We start from the raw sequence: 19,826 nt of genomic DNA, 5'->3' as shown, positions 1-19,826 counted from the left end.
AACTTTCCTGCAGTTTAGCTCTAACCCGAATGAAACGCACCTAATCAAGGTCCTCAGGAATACTAGAAAGTTATAGGCAGGTGATTTTGATCAAGGTTGGAGCTAAACTCTGCAGAAAAGTGGACCTTGAGGGCCAGAGTTTAGAACTCCAGCTCTACGGCCTCCTCTACTGCTTTTGCAATGCATTGGCCAAGATTTCAAATTTGGGTAGAGTTGTGTTTCCCAACCCTGTTCCTGGAAACACACCAACAGTACACATTTTGTATGTCTCCATTATCTGACCCATCTATTTGTGGCCTTGGGCTGTGTTTAACTCCACTTTTAGACGTACACTTGTGAACTAAGCACTTCCCTTCAGGGGAATCCCCGCTGCCATTTTGAAGTGCGTTCAACTTCTTTAAGTGGCGAGGGAAGTGTACTTGGACAGACTCCAGCCTCGATGACCTTTTGATTTTGATCGATGGAGCGAGTCTACTCAACCTGTACACTTCAGGCAGATCCATAGACCACAATGACATCACAGCAGATTGCGCTTAATTTGCCCCCACCCCACACAACGCTAGTGTATGAAATTATAGTTATTTTGACATGTAACCGCATAATATGTGTAGCTACCTTAAGCTTACTATTATAGTTTATTGTATTGTTATCATTTTTGTTTGTGTATTTAAAAAAAAATAATATTCTCCCCAACAGCCCAAGCAATACACACAGGCCTACAGAATGGTGCGTAAAACAAATTCATAAGGAACAAAAATATAAATAATAAATCAGCTCAATTGCGAATTCCAAGTGGGTTTAGGGCGTTTCATTTAAACACATTGCAAGGGTTCCGCCAGTAGTGGGCACTCGTGCAACGTAAGCAATGAATGAGAGTGAATGAGATGGAGGGAAGTTAGCAAGGGAATGGCATCAAAAATTGGACTTAAGGTCCTTGCACACTGAGTCCGAAATTTTCGTATACGTTTTTTCATTTTCGTCATTCGGTGGCTCTGAATTGTCAAAACACCTCTCAAAATGTTTGCTACGGATGCGAAAAACGCAGAAAATCAAACCAGATCCGAATTGTTTTATGACGGACGAAAGTTTCGGAGGCAGTGTGTAAACGTGATTGACACAACGTCAGGTTGTATTTTTTTTAACGTCAAATATTTCTGACTCATTGTGCAAGAAACTTTAGAGTACTTTTACACGACAACGATATGCTTAAAACTGAGAAGTTTTTCCATTGTGTTTTCCGCATACAGACGACACCATTGTCAAACCGATCCCCATCCAGACGGATCCGCGAAAATGACTAAAAACGCTGTATTCTGCTGCTAGGCCATTAGATGGCGATGAAACACTATAGACTGAACACGTACTACGCATGTGTAGATTTGCGTTTTTGCTGTTTACACGGAGACTGTTTTCAAAAACTTGCACTTTGAAACCCGTTTTCACAAGTTTGCGTATTCAGGCACCCAAAATGCCGTTGTCGTGTAAACGAACGGCCAAAATGCATAAAAAGTTTTACGTTTTTAGTTGAAAACGGTGTCGTGTAAACAGCCCCTCAAACACAGCCTTGGAGTCTCTACTAACGAGCTGATGAGTTGAATCAGATGTGTTTAATTAGGAAGAATATGAAAATGTGTACTGTTGGTGTGCCTCCTGGAACAGGGTTGGGAAACACTGGCGTAGAATATATTTCAGGACTTAAGGTGTGGTCACATTCTCAAGGTCAGTTGTCAATAGCGTAGAGACGTATGAAGGACTGTTGGTGAGTGTGGCGAATTCGTACATGAGCGAAAATTGCAATGACTGACTTCGCCTGTGAAATTTCACCTAGCAATGGTAAATGTGACCACACCTTTAGAGTGAAAATTTGCTTTACTTAATCATTAAAGGCAACTTTTTCTGAAGTGTAAAGGTTATGTGGTTAAAGAATCTCCTCCTCTTTTACATATAGAATCTCATGGGCGGAGCTTGGGACTTGATTGACGCCTCCTACCACCAGTAGGCGATCACGGATCACGATGCTTGAGGCAGAGCAACGCGGCGTTGACATGGGCGACAGCCTTTCCCATTTTCTTTTTTCGGGATGGAAGGCTTCAACGGTGTCCAGCACTGATGGCTGATGGCCTGTAAAAGGAGAGCAGATGTTTTGATGACACCAACCGTGACAGCAACTGTGCGGTAGATAAATATATTATGATGCAACTTCCATACCCAGACCTCCCGCCACGATCATTCTGCCTCGCACTATGGCTGCAGCAAAGTCTGCTCGCTTGGTCTTCAAGGGTACGGTGTCCTCTGATTTCAACCAAGTTCCTATGAAACAAAGCGGACCCAAACAAATAACAATAATAAAGTGCAAAATATTAAAGGTGAAGTGTGTATTATCTGCACCACTAGCAGCAATTTGCAAGATGTCATTCTTATAATGTCTTGCGTATAGTTTGTACATTAATCTGGGTTTTTCAGCTTACACACTATTCACCATTAACACGGTGTGATTTAAAATCTGACATATTAAATTTATACAATGAGTGAAAGAAAATTAACAGGCTTACACAGTATATGACTCAAAAACTGTTTTGTTTGACAGCTTTTCCTAAAGCGTCTAAAGAGGAAATAGAAATAAAGGACTTTCCTGCAGATTAGAGTCTGGGTGCTTGTCGATTAGAGTTGACAGACTGTTTTCCATTTGCAGGATCTAATATATGTCTAATAACTAAGCCGATAGCTTGCCGTAATAAATGCAAGGACCATTTCTTCAAAAATTACTGAGCTAGAACACTTTAATTGCTTTGAAAAGGAAGTTAGATTTGAGCGGTTTTCTGTGTTTCACAGATGTAGAATGTTAATTTGGCTCATTATTTACATCAACCTATTCTGCCAAAAAGCACAATCATAGCCAACAACACACAAACGGCATTAGAATAATGATGGTTGTTTGAGAGTTGCCAACTCCTTTCACCATTCATGTTTGCTTGCTCGATTGCAAAGACGCGTATGCAGATGGCTCACAGCACTTGTGTGTGTGTGTGTATATACAGTATAAATATAAAGCAACTATAAAGCATATATATATAAAGCATTTTTCACAGATCAGGCAATCCTAGAATGCAAGTGATATGAAAAAAAGATGGTGGATGAGTAGAGAGATGTTTTTTTTTTCTAGGTTAATTTTTTTTACACAATAGTAAAAAAAAAAAAAAAAGTGCATACAAAATATATTATATATAGACCTTATGGAATCAAATTCTATGCAACATTCAGTCAGGAAGCTGCTTTAAAAGGTAGCCAGTGGACAACAAGGCTACTCGCTGAGTTTGTTTTTCTCCAGTGATTTTAGTTAAATCATTTATTGATGTTTTGCTGCAAATTTGGCAATTTGGATCAGGTTCAAAGTGTCCGACTTGAATGAGCAATGAAGGGTCTGTCAACTTTGGACAGGATATTGATTTCAGCCCTTGGCGTGCAATGCTCGCTCTTTTGTTGGCCCAAAATCGGACGCTTTTTCTGTTGAACGGTGTTGCCCTTTCACTTTTTCTGATGCAAAGCATACTTTTTATTCACATTCCCTTCAAACAGGTGGCGGGGTCCGTCCTGGTCCCTGTTCATTTGACATTACGTTAGAAAACATGCTGTTGGGTCTATCACCACTCAATTAGCAAGTATACAATGTCAAGTTGGATCTTTAATAAAAAGCACATCCATCTAGCCTGCGTTAAGACAAAAGAGCAGATGGGCTCAACTATCTATCAGGATGAGCTATGGATAAGGGATGACAATGTGTTTCTGAATAGCATCATTTAACGCCCCCTTTCCTATCCCACAATCTTATCGCCTAGTTATATTAGATTGGGAGACTTGTACGCGAGGTGCTTTTATTGCCGGTGGCGGATTCAGGCAGAAGGAAATTAGATAGCGAGGTTTAATCCCCCGTGCGGCTCTGTGAACGCCGGCGCACGCACCTGTTGACTGACACATGCACCGGTAATGGAATAATTAAAAAAAGAGAGAAATGGTTCATACGGCAGCGTGTTCAAAGTTTAGTTGACCTCCTCGCTGCCCACTTACGATGGAAACTTTTTTTTTTGAATTGCCCTTGGGGCCAAAAAAAAAAGTCTGTGCAATTTTCCCATCTACTGAATCTGATTAGAAAAGATCAGATTTGAGCGGAAACGATGTAGAGGAAGAAAAAGCGTGAGAAGCCGGAGAGAAATCAATAACTCATTTCAGCAGGTCTTACATTTTGTCACACCTTGTATCTTTCCACCCCTTTTTTTGGGTTAATCCGAAAAAAAAATGTAAAAAACATTACCCGTGATGACATGATGCGCATGCTTTATGTACGCATTTAACATAAAACTATTTTTCTTGGAGATTTCACAGATTAAAGCTAAGGCCTGTCTCATACCGCACGCACAAGCAGCACTTATCTATATTCCCGTTACAATATTCACAGAGATTCAACGCTATGCCTATTTTTAGCAATATACTGTGTGCTGAAAAACCATGTGGAACAGAGAACATTCTCAGGAGGCAATCTTCTCTCAAAGTTATGAACAGACATTTTCCCTGTAACGTTAACAGAACATTTGTTCAAAGTTATGTAATAATGTTCTCAAAATTTGCACAAAACATTATTTATACATCGTTCATGGAATGTTTTTTAAACATTTTAATTGGACATTTGTCTAACATTTTTAAAATGTTTCTACTTGATTTAGAATGTTTAGAGAAAGTACTGTAACATTCCCTTAATGTTTGCAAAATTATAAAATTTAATGTTTCCTTAATGATCGCATAACCAAGAAATGTTTTTGGAAAACATCCAGAAATAGCGTTTTCATAACTTAATGGGAACGTTAGGATACCATTCTTAGAACATATTTTGTTAGCTGGGTAATAACAGCAAACTATCTTAGGCTATTTTTTTTTCAATGCCCTATAAACCTATTTACCATCTTTTGCAATTCTAGCCTTTATGAAGTAAAGTTCTTTAGATTTTTTCATGTTTTTGAAAGAAGTCTTTTGCTCCCCTACCAGGGATGCATTTATTTGATCAAAAATACAAAAAAAAATATTATAACATAATATATTATAACAGTTTAAAATAACAGTTTTCTATTTGAATACATTTACAAATGTTATTTATCCGTGTGATCAAAGCTGAATTTTCAGCATCATTACTCCAGTCTTCAGTGTCACATGATCCTTCAGAAGTCATTCTAATATGCCGATTTGCTGCTCAAGAAACATTTCTTATTATTATCGATGTTGAAAACAGTTGTGCTGCTTTATATTTTTGTTTTTATATTTGATATTACCTTTTTTGATGAGTAGAAAGTTCAACAGCATTTATCTAAAATGGAAATCTTTTGTAACATTATAAATGTCTTTACTATCACTTTTGATCAGTTTAATGTATACTTTCTGAATAAAAGTATTACATTTCAAAAAATCACCCCAAACTTGGAATGATAGAGTAAAATACTACACTTTCTATCCAAATCTGACTGACTCCAGATAATTTCAACATTTTATAGCTTCAATCTGAAGTTTGGGTATAGTGCTATGTTTACAGTAGATCAATTGTCAATTGGATTTAAATGAGATGCCCTCTCATGTAAATTAGATTACATGACGATCATGATGGTTTGTATGTTTTCAATGCTCTTTTCACTACTTACTGTATGTTTACAGTGGGAAACAGAGCAGATATATAGTAAATACTATTTTAGCATTGGCATGTCTATCTAATTTACCTTGGTTGGTGTCAAAGATGTTAACATTCTTGGTAAACTTTGAAGTTTGGTGTAATCCTCCTTGTCTGAGCCCTCCTAACCAGCAGAGATGCCCAGCACTGTCCCATATGACCCCAGAATAAGATCTCTTGCAGAGCAGGCTGGGTAGGGAGGACCAAGTGCGGTTTTCCATGTCATAGACTTCAAACGTCTTCACCAAACGCTTACACTGACGTCCACCTGAAGAGACAGAGACATTGGTGGTGACTGGTCGTTTTTGCATGGGAAAGCACCAAATATTTGCCACATTTTAAGTAAATATCGATTTGATAAACCAATTATCCTTTTGTCTATCAGATTTAGCTAACTTAAGTGGGCATTTTTCAGCAACTACAACGAGGTCAGGAACACAAATACGCACACACATAGTATTTATTGTACAAGGGGAGATAACAGATACACAAGGACTCTCTCTGCTCAGCAAACCTGCCACGTAGATCTTGGAGCCCAGTAGGCAGACACTGGTATCGTAGCGCGGGGTGGGCATGGGCGGAAGGAGCGCCCACACGTCCTTGCGAAGGTCGTACTGCTGGAGAACACTTCTAGGCAGGAGGTCTGCTCCCATTCCCCCGACCGCAACAGCTCTGCCGTCTGAACAGAGATCAAATGAAGGTCTTCATTTTGAACAAAGAACTCTTGAACAAAACAGTCTTTCACCTTACAATGTCAAATACTCAATGAATAAATGCTTTAAATGCCATGTGCTGACAGAACTGCGGCTGAAAAGAGACTGAAGTGACATTGACATGGTTTTCTATCTCTATCTCAGACACTTTTCACTATCTAAAAACAATTGTTTTTGTTCTTTATTACATCTTTCTGATATTTTTGCCCGCAATTCATCAGTACACATACACATGTATTATCATAACATCAATATTTAAATCAAAATTTTCAATTTTGTGTAGATAGATATTACAATATTCATTCTGTAATACACTTTCTTGATTGTATTGTTTACAATTCACCTTATTTAACATATATATATATATATATATAGATGGATAGATTATACTGATTAAGAACATGCATTAAAGATCTAAACAAACTTTAGTTTTTAAATAGTTTTATAATAGTTTAATAATATAATATAATATATTTATTATTGTATTATTTATATATCAATTTCCATGAATAAAATCAAGGGCCCTGAACTTTTTCCTCATTGAATAATTGAACATATTTGACCTGAAAAATATGGAAGTATGGAGATAATACATTGGTAGTGAACACCATTCCATGTTGACTTTAAAGCCACAGTTTTCTACCTTTAACAGTGACAGAAAGCCCCATGGACGCCTCTCTGAGTGAGCACCTCTTCCTCCATCTGCCTTCTTCAGTGTTGTACACCTCCACGGCCTTCAGGGGGCGCTGGTCCTTCCCCATCCCACCGACCACCAGCAGCTGCTTCCCTAAAACGGCCACCGCCGCCCCGGCTCTCGGCGTGGGCATCGGAGGAAGACTGAGCCAGCGGTCCACCTCGGGCGAGTAGAGCTCAAGAGCGCTGGTGGGTCGACCCGAGGCATCACAACCCCCCACCACATAGAGCTGTCCCCCCACATCAGCCAATGAGTGATACACACGGGCACTGGAAAGACATGCCAGGCTCTGCCAATGGAACTCATGGGCCGAGGGCACCGTCATCACCCTTTCCGATCACTTTGGTTTTTGGAGTCAGCTCCTGGAAAACATCAAGAGTAATTAGTTTACATGGCTAACTCTACATTCAGCCCACGTCTATAATAGCGTTAATGTTTAGTAGTCACTGCTGTAATCCACTGTGTGCAATTCATACAGCAATTATGACAATGTGTACAGTGATTACAACGCTTGCAATAACAATGACAATGTCCATATATTCTCATACTGTCGCCTACTATTCCCACGACTGACTACTGGGATATGATGCTTGACTCATCTCATAACGCTTCCGAATATATATCAGGCGCATCTCATGGTGCATCTCACTTTTCCATTCCATCTTTCTTCCAGAAGCATTTAGCCTTATATTTTAGTAGCAGAAGTTACGTGTATTTAAAGGTACTTGCAATTGCCATTAGGGCAAACTGTCTTGATAATCAAATAAACGGTCCATTATTTATTAGATCTGTCAGATAATAGCCAAATGCTTATCTTTAAACAATGTGCAAATTGAATTCTATATATGCTATACATTATTTTTGTAATTTTCTTTTTTAAATATTTACAATATAAAGTGCAGATTATACAACAATGTAAAAAGCAATATAGGAAAATAAAATCTAAATATTAGATGAAAAACTTTGAAATAATTGTTGCTTTGGTAATTGAAATACTGTATATAAGTTTAAACTTTAGTACTAAAATCACTTAAAAAACAAATGAAAGCCAAATGAAAGCTAAATAAAAAATGACGCACCGATAAAAAATACAAAAGCACACACTAAAACTAAACTAAAATGAAAACTTATAACGGTGACAGTGGTATTTAATCACCCATTTTCTATTACAAAAAAAAAAAGATGTTATGCAAAAAAAACTTGCATGGAATGTAGTAATTTTAATGATATATTTTAGAGTGAAACATATCTAATGCTAAACATTTTATTCATTGCATCAACCAATATTGCATGACCCAAAGTAAATAAATATATTTCTTATTTTATACTGATTCAAGATTTGATTGTCAGTTAAATGTGAGATAGATATACTGTAGTGCCTGCTAAAACAGAAATATGCATTGAAAGCTTGTTGTCTTTCCATTTAGCACTCTACATAGTGCTATAATTGCATAACAGTCTACAATTATTCTGTAATCATATTAAGAGAAATAATAAGGGAACTAATTACAAGAAGGCTAATGGATATCAAAGACTTGAACTCAGAAAGGAAAGCTCACCGTTGTTCCAATAGGCATACAGAGAGGCACATTTTGTCTTATTTATGGCTGTAAAATCCACGGCTTAAGTTATGCAAACACTTTTTTATGTTCTATTTCCATCCAAGTGGAGGCAGTGTTATGGAAGACGGCCCAGAATAGCATCATCACTTGATTCAATTGATGCAGCCAATTTCACACAACTGTTCTTCTCTCCTCAGCTGTGTACACAATGAGCTTGAAGTGGGCTGTTGTACAGAGGCTTAGCATCCAGCAGTATCCAGGCAACCGTGGTCTTCATCCCAGTCCCTGACTTTCCTCGAAGAAAACATTCCCATGCTTCCCCACAACCCTTGCATGAAGACTTTCCCAGAGTGCTTTCACAACCAATGAATATAATGATGAAAGTATTGCAGCTGTCATTTAAGCAGATATCAACATACGCTTCAAAATAAAATCCAAGTAATATCGAACATCCGGTTTGTTTCTTAAGCTACACAACAAAGATGACCCGCTTTTGAAACCAGTACTTGTTCTTTAAGCATACCCTGGAGAGTAGGCTATATGTAAATAAATGTGTACAATTCAAAAGTTTGGGGTCAGTAAGATCTTTTTTAAAGAAATTCATATTTTTATATTTTAAAGAAATGTTTACATTTTAATATAATCAAAAGTGACAGTATTTCAAATACATGCTGTTCTAATAACTTTCTATTCAACTAAGAATCCTGAAAAATCGATCACTGTTTCTACAAAAATATTAAGCAGCTCAACTGTTTTCAACATAAAAAATAATACACAATGTTTCTTCAGCAGCAAATCAGCATATTTGAATGATTTCTGAAGGATCATGTGACATTGAAGATGCTGTAATGATGCTGAAATAAAATGAAATAAATGCTGAAATTAAATAAAATAAATTAAATAAAATGCATTTTTTAAAATAGAGTCAAATAAAAAATATTTAGAGTATTATAATAATAATAGTGTATATACATAAAATAAAATACATTTTAAAATATAGTAAAATAAAAATATTTTAAAGTAAAATATTAATGTATATATGTTTACACACACACAGATACATATATATATATATATATATATATATAAAGTTAGCTACTTGCTACTAGGAGTTAGTTAGTCCACAACGCTAGTCATCAGAAAGTATACGAAAAATCCAGGAGGACACGTCTCAATTTACAAGACCTTCATTCATAAATGTTCCCATCTCAATGCCATTTACGGCTGATCAGTGTGTGGCGAGTCCCTGATGGGCTTCTCTGAAAAGCTGATCACAGACTATAGAAGTGTTTGGCCGCTCTGCTCTCATTGAAAGCCATCAGATAGTACTTTAATGACGATTAAACTGGGTTATTACAGGTTGAGAGCTCTGGGCCTCTAGTGATTGTGTTAAGTTAACTACACAGAGACCCCTGAGAGTGGTGAACACTTCATCAAGTCCAATCACTGTGTAAAATGAGGTGATCGTTCAGTGTCTTTTACTCTTGTGCTTTCACACAGGTTCAGAATATCACTCTCTCTATACTTTCTCAGTTTCTTTCAACATATTGCCATCTTAAGGGTGCCAAAACCAAAATCCCGTTTCTCATACATATTAAACATCAAACATGGACGAGGAACAATCAATTGCAAGAGACCGAGATTGAGAAACGTCATACTATATGAAAAATATTTTTGTAACAGGGCTGCATTTGTGACTGAAAAAAACAGTGAAAACAGCAATATTGTGAAAATATAATTTATTCCTGTGAATTTTCAGCATCATTACTCCAGCCTTCAGTGTCACATGATCCTTCAGAAATCATTCTAATATGCCGATTTATTTATACGGTTTTATTTTTAGACTTTTTTCTTTAGCTTTTTTAAAAATATAAATATATATAAAATATAAGTAAAAAATGCATTATAAAATTTGAAAACTTATTTACTAAGCAGTGTAAGCACCCTTCACACAGCTCAAGTTTTCTTCACAACTGAAAAGAAAAACTTTTAAAGGGATAGGGATAAATTCTGTCATCATTTATTCACCCTCAAGTTGTTCCAAACCTGTACGAGTTTCTTTCCTCTGTTGAACACAAACAAAGATATTTTAAAGAATTTTCAGTTGACCGTAGCCATTGACTTCTATAGTAGCAAACAATAAATAGTATGGAAGTCAATGGCTACCATCAACCGTCTGGTTACCGACATTCTTGCGATCCCTTTAAGCGACAGAAGACAGGCAATGGAAACTCACCACAAGAAAAGAAAACCAACACATTAAGAAATAAGTGTTTAACTAGTCTAATCAGCAAGCCTCCCTTGGTCAGGCAGCCTTTTTGTACTTATAAAAAGTCGATAGCCTTGAATCTGAAAAAATGACAAGACATGCTTATCTACAATAAAATCCCTTTCCAATGTGAAGAAATGGATCTGTTTCCAATTAGACGTTCTGACGCTCCGTCACCTGCAAAACATTGCTCTTTGAGGAGCGTTTGTGGTGTAGATTATCAGTTGAGATTTAAATACATGTTTCAAATAACAATTACAAAGAGCCACGAAGCCGAGCCGGGGCGAGTCGTAACTTGGGGAGATATTCTCAGATGTAAATTGACTGTCAAAGACGAGCTGAGATGAGAAGGCTTTTTTTTCTCAGAGTCCGCCCCTCTGCCTTTCTTTCTCAGCCTTTGTATTCCAATCACAGTCTTTCACCTGGGGTTTCGACTATCTCCACCATCATTTACAGGCCAAGCTGTCGTACATTTCATCCACGGGAAGACAGGAACTTAAAAGAAAGCTCAAGGAAAGACACATTTCTCAAGTCCCGCTTTTCTCCCCCCCACTTGACTCGGTATGCAGAGTTGGGTTGCCATGGAAACAATGAGACCATCTCAAGATGTGGGAAATGGGGGTTCTGAGCAGAAGGCTTCTTCGCTTTTAATGATGCATTAACAAACAAACAAAAATCACAGCGATCTTACCCCTTTGACCCGAGCTGACGTTCTCTTGTTAACGTTCTCTTGGCATGCCTTGCAAATCGCATTAATTGCAATCTGTAATGATTTGCTCTGCCACGTCTTCTTCTTTTGGTTAATTAACTGCTCGAACAGCTTGAGATCAACAGTAGGCCTAAGAGTGCCCACTGAAGTCATTTACAATCAGTGTGCATCCTTTTCAAACTTTTAATTAGTTAGTCTCCCTTCCCCAATACATAACTTAGGCTTAATTCTGGGCCTCATTGTATCCTAAACCTGCTATTAGCTATGAGTATGATCAAATAGACTTCACGCAAATGATCCACTTAAGGTCCTCCTGTCATTCTCTCCTCCGGCGAATCCATAAGTCCCAGCAGGTAAGCGTTTATTGACTTCTATTTAATTAGCCTCCCTGAATTCAAACAGCGCCAACTCTAAAGTCCACAGAAGTGCGGTTCTTAATCAGAACAAAATGATCCTGGGAGGGTTTATCTACCGAGCTTTGTTAAAGTTCTGCGGGGGATTCATTTAAATTTACATTTGCTTTCAGTATCAAATAGGGTTGAGCGTTTTGACAATATACTGTACTGTGCGATCAGTCTCAGCGGGAAGAAAATGTGCAATATATAAATGTGCCAGTATTTGCATGGCAATCAGTGGACAGAACTGCATAATGAAACATTAAAAGGGACTTGGAGTGAAACATGGAGTAATGCAAAAATAAGGGCTTCAAACATCAGAATTCCCAACTAACATTGGCTAGCATTGCGTAAACACTGGTAAATCTTCTGAAATAACATATGGTAAGCATCAGAAGAAAAAAACAGAAAACGTTCTTCCTTTATTCTAGATTTCTGTAGTAACTTTTAAATATAATTCTACTCGCGTTAAAAAAGTTCAGTTCTTATAAATAAAATATCCTGTTTAGGGAACACTTAAATTTGGAACTTGAAGTTGGAACTATGTAACTAACTTTTTATAATATTAGTGTCAGCTATATGTCTGATTTGTCACATTTCTGTTATGACAACAGAAAGTGTTTGGCCTGGTAATGGATATGACAATGTTCAAATGTTTGGTCTTGGCGGAATAGATCTGCTATGCTGCTGCTGTTGTTGGTTATTAGGGACTTTAAGCAACAGCTGGAGATGGAACGGCAACGGCAGTCTGAAACGGTTAACTGCCGTAGCTAAGCAACAGTTACAGTACACTCACGTAGCTAACTCACCAAACAACAGTAAAGAGGACGGCGTAGGGGATAATTTAATCATCTGACAAAATGCAAAAAAATAAAGTGATTTTAAAAACCAAGAGAAGGGTTGCTTTTGGCATTTAATGATATAGAAAAACAATTACAATGCCACATAACCTAAAACATAACATTAACTTTCTTAATCTTAGACGGTAGACGGTTACAGTAGAACGTTGCGAAGTGGCAGTTAAAGTTGCGCATGCGCAATAGAATGACAGAATGCCATTGCCGTTCCACCAGAGGCTGTTGCTTAAAGTCCCTATTGCTGCTGTTGTTGGTTATTACTGCTGCTGTTGTTTATTGCTGTTACTACTGCTGCTGTTGTTGTTGTTTGTTGCTGCTGCTGTTATTGCTGCTATTGTTTATTGCTGCTGCTGTTGTTAGTTATTGCTGCTACTGTTGTTGTTTATTGCTGCTACTGTTGTTGTTTATTGCTGCTGTTGTTGTTAGTTATTGCTGCTGCTGTTGTTGTTTATTGCTGCTACTGTTGTTGTTTCTTGCTGCTGTTGTTAGTTATTGCTGCTGCTGTTGTTGGTTATTGCTGCTGCTGTCGTTGGTTATTGCTGCTGCTGCTACTACTGCTGCTGTTGTTGTTTGTTGCTGCTGTTGGTTATTGCTGCTGCTGTTGTTGTTTATTGCTGCTACTGTTGTTGTTTATTGCTGCTGCTGCTGCTACTACTACTGCTGCTGTTGTTTATTGCTGCTACTACTGCTGCTGTTGTTGTTTGTTGCTGCTGCTGTTATTGCTGTTGTTGTTTATTGTTGCTGCTGTTGTTGTTTATTGCTGCTACTGTTGTTGTTTATTGCTGCTGCTGTTGTTAGTTATTGCTGCTGCTGCTGCTGTTGTTGGTTATTGCTGCTGCTGCTGTTGTTGATTATTGCTGCTGCTGCTACTACTGCTGCTGTTGTTGTTTGTTGCTGCTGTTGGTTATTGCTGCTGTTGTTGTTGTTTATTGCTGCTTATTGCTGCTGTTGGTTATTGCTGCTGCTGCTGTTGTTTGTTATGACTGCTGCTGTTGGTTATTGCTGCTGCTGCTGTTATTGCTTCTGTTGTTTATTGCTGCTGCTGCTGTTGGTTATTGCTGCTACTGTTGTTGTTTATTGCTGCTGCTGCTGTTGGTTATTGCTGCTGTTGTTTATTGCTGTTCATTGTTGTTTATTGCTGCTGCTGTTGTTTATTACTGCTGCTGCTGTTTATTGCTGCTGCTGTTGTTATTGCTCCTCAATACCTCAATACCTTACTGAGTTGGTTACGGAACACAAACCAGATTGCTCAGATCACAGACCAATCATCTACTACGAGTACCCAGATCCAGACTGAAATGTAGGGGTGACAGAGCCTTTCCAGTAGCTGGCTCCAGGTTATGGAAGAAATTGCCGTGATCTATCAAAACAGCGTCCACAGTGTCCGAGTTTAGAAGTCTTTTGAAAACCTATTTGTACTCTTGTGCTTTTAATGTCTTGTGAATGTTTATTTTAATTTTGGGGATGGACCCAGATATTTCTTGTGCAGCACTTTGGTCAACCAAGGTTGTTTTAAATGTGCTTTATAAATAAATTAAACGTGAAACTTGTTGTTGTTTATTGCTGCTGCTGTTGCTGCTTCTAACTGCTGCTACTGTTGTTTATTTCTGCTGTTGCTGTTGTTTATTGCTGCTCCTGTTGTTGTTTACTGCTGCTGCTGTTTATTTCTGCTGCTGTTGTTGTTTATTGCTGCCATTGTTTATTGCTGCTGTTGTTTATTGCTGCTCCTGTTGTTGTTTATTGCTGCTGCTGCTGTTGTTTATTTTTGCTGTTGCTGTTGTTTACTGCTGCTGTTGTTGTTTATTGCTGTCATTGCTGTTGTTTATTGCTGCTGTTGCTGTTGTTTATTGCTGCTCCTGTTGTTGTTTATTGCTGCTGCTGTTGTTGTTTATTTTTGCTGTTTCTGTTGTTTACTGCTGTTGCTGTTGTTTATTTATGCTCCTGTTGTTGTTTATTGCTGCTGCTGCTGCTGCTGTTGTTTATTTCTGCTGTTGCTTACTGTTGCTGTTGTTGTTTATTGCTGCTGTTGCTGTTGTTTATTGCTGCTCCTGTTGTTGTTTATTGCTGCTGCTGCTGCTGTTGTTTATTTTTGCTGTTGCTGTTGTTTACTGCTGCTGTTGTTGTCTATTGCTGCTGTTGCTGTTGTTTATTGCTGCTCCTGTTGTTGTTTATTGCTGCTGCTCCTGTTGTTGTTTATTGCTGCTGCTGTTGTTTATTTCTGCTGTTGCTGTTGTTTACTGCTGCTGCTGTTGTTGTTTATTGCTGCTGCAAATACGAGACTTGCTGCCATTTATATCCATGACACACTGCTGTGAGCAAGTAAGACATGCTGCTGCTGTACAATATAATACATGAATTGCCCGTAGCAGATCTATATAGGGGGAGCTGGGGAAGGTGGAGGGTTTCTGAAAGCGTGCTGCAACTGCTAAAGGAAATGCTGGCCAAGTATTTGATTGGTTTCTGATACAGCAGGAACCAATCAGCTGTTCCCTATAGAGAATGATGTGATTGCAAGCAGATTGAGTTAAGGACCAGCCTGCGCCATCTAGAGTATCATGACAGAACTTTGTATTTGAGCGTAAGTTGAACTCGAATAACATCCGATATTCCAGTAACTTCTTTTAAAAATGTTTACTGACAAAATTAATTGGAAAGAAAAATGTTAAACAGTCAAAAAACTGTATATGCATTCACCAGTCTTACAGTACATGTAAATATATATATATATATTTATTCAGGGAATGATGTCACCATCATAAAGCAATATTATTGGAGCTTTTCAGAAATACTTAAATACTATATTACACTTATTAAATTCACAATTATTAAACCCACATCTATAAAGAAATAAAAAACGTAAGTTTAGCTTTACTGTTTTGAGCATTTTTTTAACCAAAGCATTAATAATGGGAATCTTTTTTTTTTTTTACTTTCCACCACTAAGTTCCAAATAAAAAGAAAAAAGATTTATAAGATTTATAAAAAAGATATAAAAAATATTTATTCATTTGTAAACTATTTATTTCACTGAACTATCCAAAAAGGCATCACATGATTATTTAATAACTTTTTCCTAAAATATCCAGCCATACATAGTGATACATTCAAGTATCATCATGATAGAAAATGGCTCATCCAGCAATATAGATTTTGTCCTTCCTCCCACGCCTAGTATTAAACGATCATGATATAACAGAGCTTAAACCGAAGAATACTATACCTGACCTCTTCTTTATTCATCTGGTGCTTCCTTAATCCTTTGTGCTCATTGTCTGGCCAATGTCAACTGTAGCAGAGCAGATCATTTCCATAGCAACCCTGAATTCAGTGCACGAGAGCACAGAATATAATGCAATTCTGCCGTCGCCATTCCCTGGAGGATTACATAAAACGCGTTTGTCTTTCCTTGACGATTTTATATTCAAAACCTCCCTGCAACATGCTTTCCAAAAAAGACGGCTAACTTAGGCGGTGTAATAAAAACCCAGAGAAATCTAGGTCAGCCATGGACAAAACCATAGCTGCTCTATTCATTGAACAAATTAAACTATGACTCCTTTAAAGGGCCTTTGATCAGACGGAGTGGATTAGATTCAATTACGAAGGTCTTCGATGTGCCATTTGAATTTAAATGCAGTGGGATAATAACGTGGATGAGACTGGTCCGAATGAGGATTCGGCAGGAAGATTACAATTGGGAGCTGGGGATGTATTTCTCTAAAGCGAGAGCCAAAAGGTCTCATAGCTAATTGCTATGGAAATACCTTCCTACAATATGAATGAGTCCAAGGCCGTGGATCCTTAATCAGCAGACCGGCTATTCCCCGTGGTGTTTAAAGACACCAGTACGGCGAGAAATCACTGAAGCTCGACTCGGAAAACTTGGCAGGCTGTCACTGCTGCAGACAGTTAATATTTGGAGCAGGTGGACATTATGCAGTCGCAGTTTAAAGCAGGATGAAACTGTCTTCAGAAACTGTCTGGTTTGAGCCTAGGGGGAAAAACTTGTAGTGCAAATATTCCCCCTTTTGAAAATGCCCTGCAAGAGAACTGCAAGTCAAAGTCCGCTAACCTTTAATTCACATTACCAGTTGCATTCAAATGAGAAGGCTGTGTGACTGCTCGCAGTGGCTCTGACCTTTCAGGTAGACGGATGCAATCCATAACTAAAGACTTGTCATGGATGAAGCAAGGTGTGACATCTTTACCAAAGGGCGAGAGATCTCAGCATAAGTGCAAAAATACTAGTACTGCTATATTTGTTAAAAGACAACGCACACATTTTTCCATTTGACCAACTAAAGTCCAATGCAATTAGCCCACCTGACATTCACAAGTACAATCTGTACAAACTGTAAAAAGTTACCTTAAAGTCAACATAAAATCAGATCTTGGTCTTATTGTGCACAATTCATATGTGCATGCTATTTTCTATTTTAAAAAATCATTTTTCTTTGTAATCTTTTTCTAAATGTAATAACACGCTCCACCTCTGAAACGACTTTCATTTTTGAAAGATGTCACAAATCCCTCTCACTTTTCAGCCCCTCTCCAACTGACTCTATTCAGATATGAATCGACCGCTTTTCACAATCCAATCAATTTCTCTGCCAATAACGACACCAGGAATTGCAAAAGTAATGACTTTCCAAACAGATTTCCAAAACCTGTAAACATGACTTTCCAAAACTCTTTGTTCATTGAATATCCTGTTGCACTTGCAAATAGATTATTTCATGTTACTATCATTTATAAAATACCAGTAAAAACCATAGTTCAAGTTCTAAGGCTTTGATTCTGTGTAGTGCAAAAAGTATAGTAAATGTCACATCATAGCCCTCTGTTAGCAATACATCAAAATCAACTTTACGCAGCTTCTGATCAACCTCTGCAGATGTACAATACACATTAAAATGTAAAAAATTAGTTTAGTTGATCGGCCAAGTGGGCCGGTGTTCTGACGATTTGTGCCATCTGCTCAGGATGTGCGGTTCTATCTGCAGTTAAAACATCTGCAGTCCTTTTTTCAGCCAAAACATGGGTAGCATGCTTCATGGGCACAAAGGAAGCATTCAGATGTAGTAGGACACAGTGAAATGTGTTAAAAATGTAGCTAGCACATTTCAACGGGGGAAAAAAGCATTTCGTTCATGTGGTGTGAAGTGGTGTGAGGCTTTACTAAGCCCCAAACCTATCCCAAAGGCCTAAACCTACCCTTAAAACCATGCAAATTTAGTGTTGGTAGCAAATCCTGCAAATTGCATAAAGCATTTATTGTTAGGACACCGGATACTCAAGTTAGCACAACCAATGGTCTGAGTTTGGGGCAAAACTATCTGTTTGGAAAGTAATTTGCATCTAAAATGCATACTTCCCAACTATAAACAGTATTTGAAAAGAGTAGTATGTTGTCTGAATTTACAGCATTCATAAAACAGTACTACTTCCTGACCTACTACTTCTGGTGAAATTCTGAAGTGTTCATTCAATGAACACTTTAATATCCCATGAGGCCACAGGAGTTGTGAAGTGACCCAACTGTCGCTGGAAGGTCACAAGACAATTACAACATGACAAATGTAGTTCATCCATATAATACACACATATGGTGCTTCTCATTTCTTATTTGTGCATCCTTTCCTCGCTTCCTTTCCCTTCGTCTTAGCTCCACCCCCTTAGGATGTGAGGGAAGAATACACCTGTTTATCCTCGCTCATGACTCCTCATGAAGCTTCCTCACTCCTCATTCCTCGCGATGCAATTTTGTTGCCTTCACATGCTATTAGAATTATCGTACCAGTTCCCTAGTTAAAACAAAATTGGACATGAACGGCCTCTCAAGTCAAAATTTTAATGCGGTGAGACAAGCTATCACGACTTGAAGTGGGAAGTAGGAAATTTCCGAGGCAGCATTAGAGAATTTAGATGTCCTTCAAGATGGCTGAGTTTGATCGGTTTCCGGGTTAAGGGCTGGAGGACAGAGGAGCAAGGAAATGAGGAAGCATCAATTTGAGTATTGAGAAGCACTCATACTATGTAGAACCTACTTTTTAAATGGTCGCAAAGTAAGTAGGCTACCTACTTATAGAAAAGAAGTACCTACTCAGAGAGTATGTGATTTCGGACAATGCCATACATTTCATACTAATGCATGGCAGAAGAACAATTGCAATTTCGTATGCAAATATCATCACAAGGGAGAACATTTAAACAAAGTCAAAGTGAGGTTTTCAAACTTGAATCGTACATGTCTTTAAAAAGTTTAAAAAAAACAACACCTGAGAAATTATCCACACAGTAAAGTTTGAATGGAGTCAGTTCAAGCTGCATTAATTGCACAATACAGTGAACAACAATTTACAAGCAGCTCCATTTGCATTTCGATTTATCAGACATGGATCAGTACAGTAAATATACAGTAGCCTATCAGTGCAATATAAAGTGTGAATCAAATTCTTCAAGGCTTTCATTTACTGTAAACAGTGAAGACAGAGATCCTCTCTATACATGTAGGCTACTTATTCATAACATCAAAGCACAGAGGTTTGGAAATTAATCACTTACTGTTCGGGTCTGGGCTTCGGTTTCTTCCGATTCTCCTCGGGTGCTTCCCTTCTGGATAGAGAGCGATGCAGAGCAATAATACCGTAATCCACGCGTGGAAAAGAGACCCTCCCTCTTTCTGTCTGTCAGCCTCCCCGCATCCTCCGCCGAACCCAGCACAGCATCTCTCCTGCTCTCTCCCTCTCTCTTTCTCTTTCCCTCATATGGGTCATACATGAAATATTCATCGCATCCCTTCATCACATTCGTCATTCTGACATTAATTTCAGAAATGCTCAAGGGGGCTCCAGTGCGTCTGATAACCTACATAAGTCCATCTCATTGTAACGTCTACGCAAATGACGCTGCCTGTGAAG

General features: G+C 38.1%; 1 protein-coding gene across 1 annotated transcript; it reads right to left on the bottom strand.

The window, feature by feature from the left end:
- Positions 1-678: 678 nt before the first annotated feature.
- klhdc8a (kelch domain containing 8A) lies at positions 679-19,598 on the bottom strand. The gene is made up of 6 exons (XM_084100061.1): positions 19,471-19,598; positions 7,064-7,476; positions 6,222-6,386; positions 5,757-5,975; positions 2,209-2,310; positions 679-2,121 (listed from the first exon to the last, which is right to left on the bottom strand). The coding sequence occupies exons 2-6, from the start codon at positions 7,437-7,439 to the stop codon at positions 1,919-1,921; spliced, it is 1,065 nt and encodes a 354-aa protein (XP_083956187.1). The 5' UTR covers positions 7,440-7,476; positions 19,471-19,598; the 3' UTR covers positions 679-1,918.
- Positions 19,599-19,826: the final 228 nt, after the last annotated feature.

Source organism: Abramis brama, assembly GCF_963993115.1.
Source record: "Abramis brama genome assembly, chromosome: 23".
Taxonomy (NCBI): domain Eukaryota; kingdom Metazoa; phylum Chordata; class Actinopteri; order Cypriniformes; family Leuciscidae; genus Abramis; species Abramis brama.
Note: the sequence above shows the minus strand (reverse complement) of the source record. Positions and strands in the feature narration are given on the sequence as shown.

Coding starts and splice junctions, on each gene's coding strand:
- klhdc8a (XM_084100061.1), bottom strand. CDS start 7,439: ATGACGGTGCCCTCGGCCCATGAGTTCCATTGGCAGAGCCTGGCATGT. Junction 6,387..7,063: donor GCTTTCTGTCACTGTTAAAG/GTAGAAAACTGT, acceptor ATCTCTGTTCAG/ACGGCAGAGCTGTTGCGGTC. Junction 2,311..5,756: donor CATCTTTGACACCAACCAAG/GTAAATTAGATA, acceptor TTTGTTTCATAG/GAACTTGGTTGAAATCAGAG.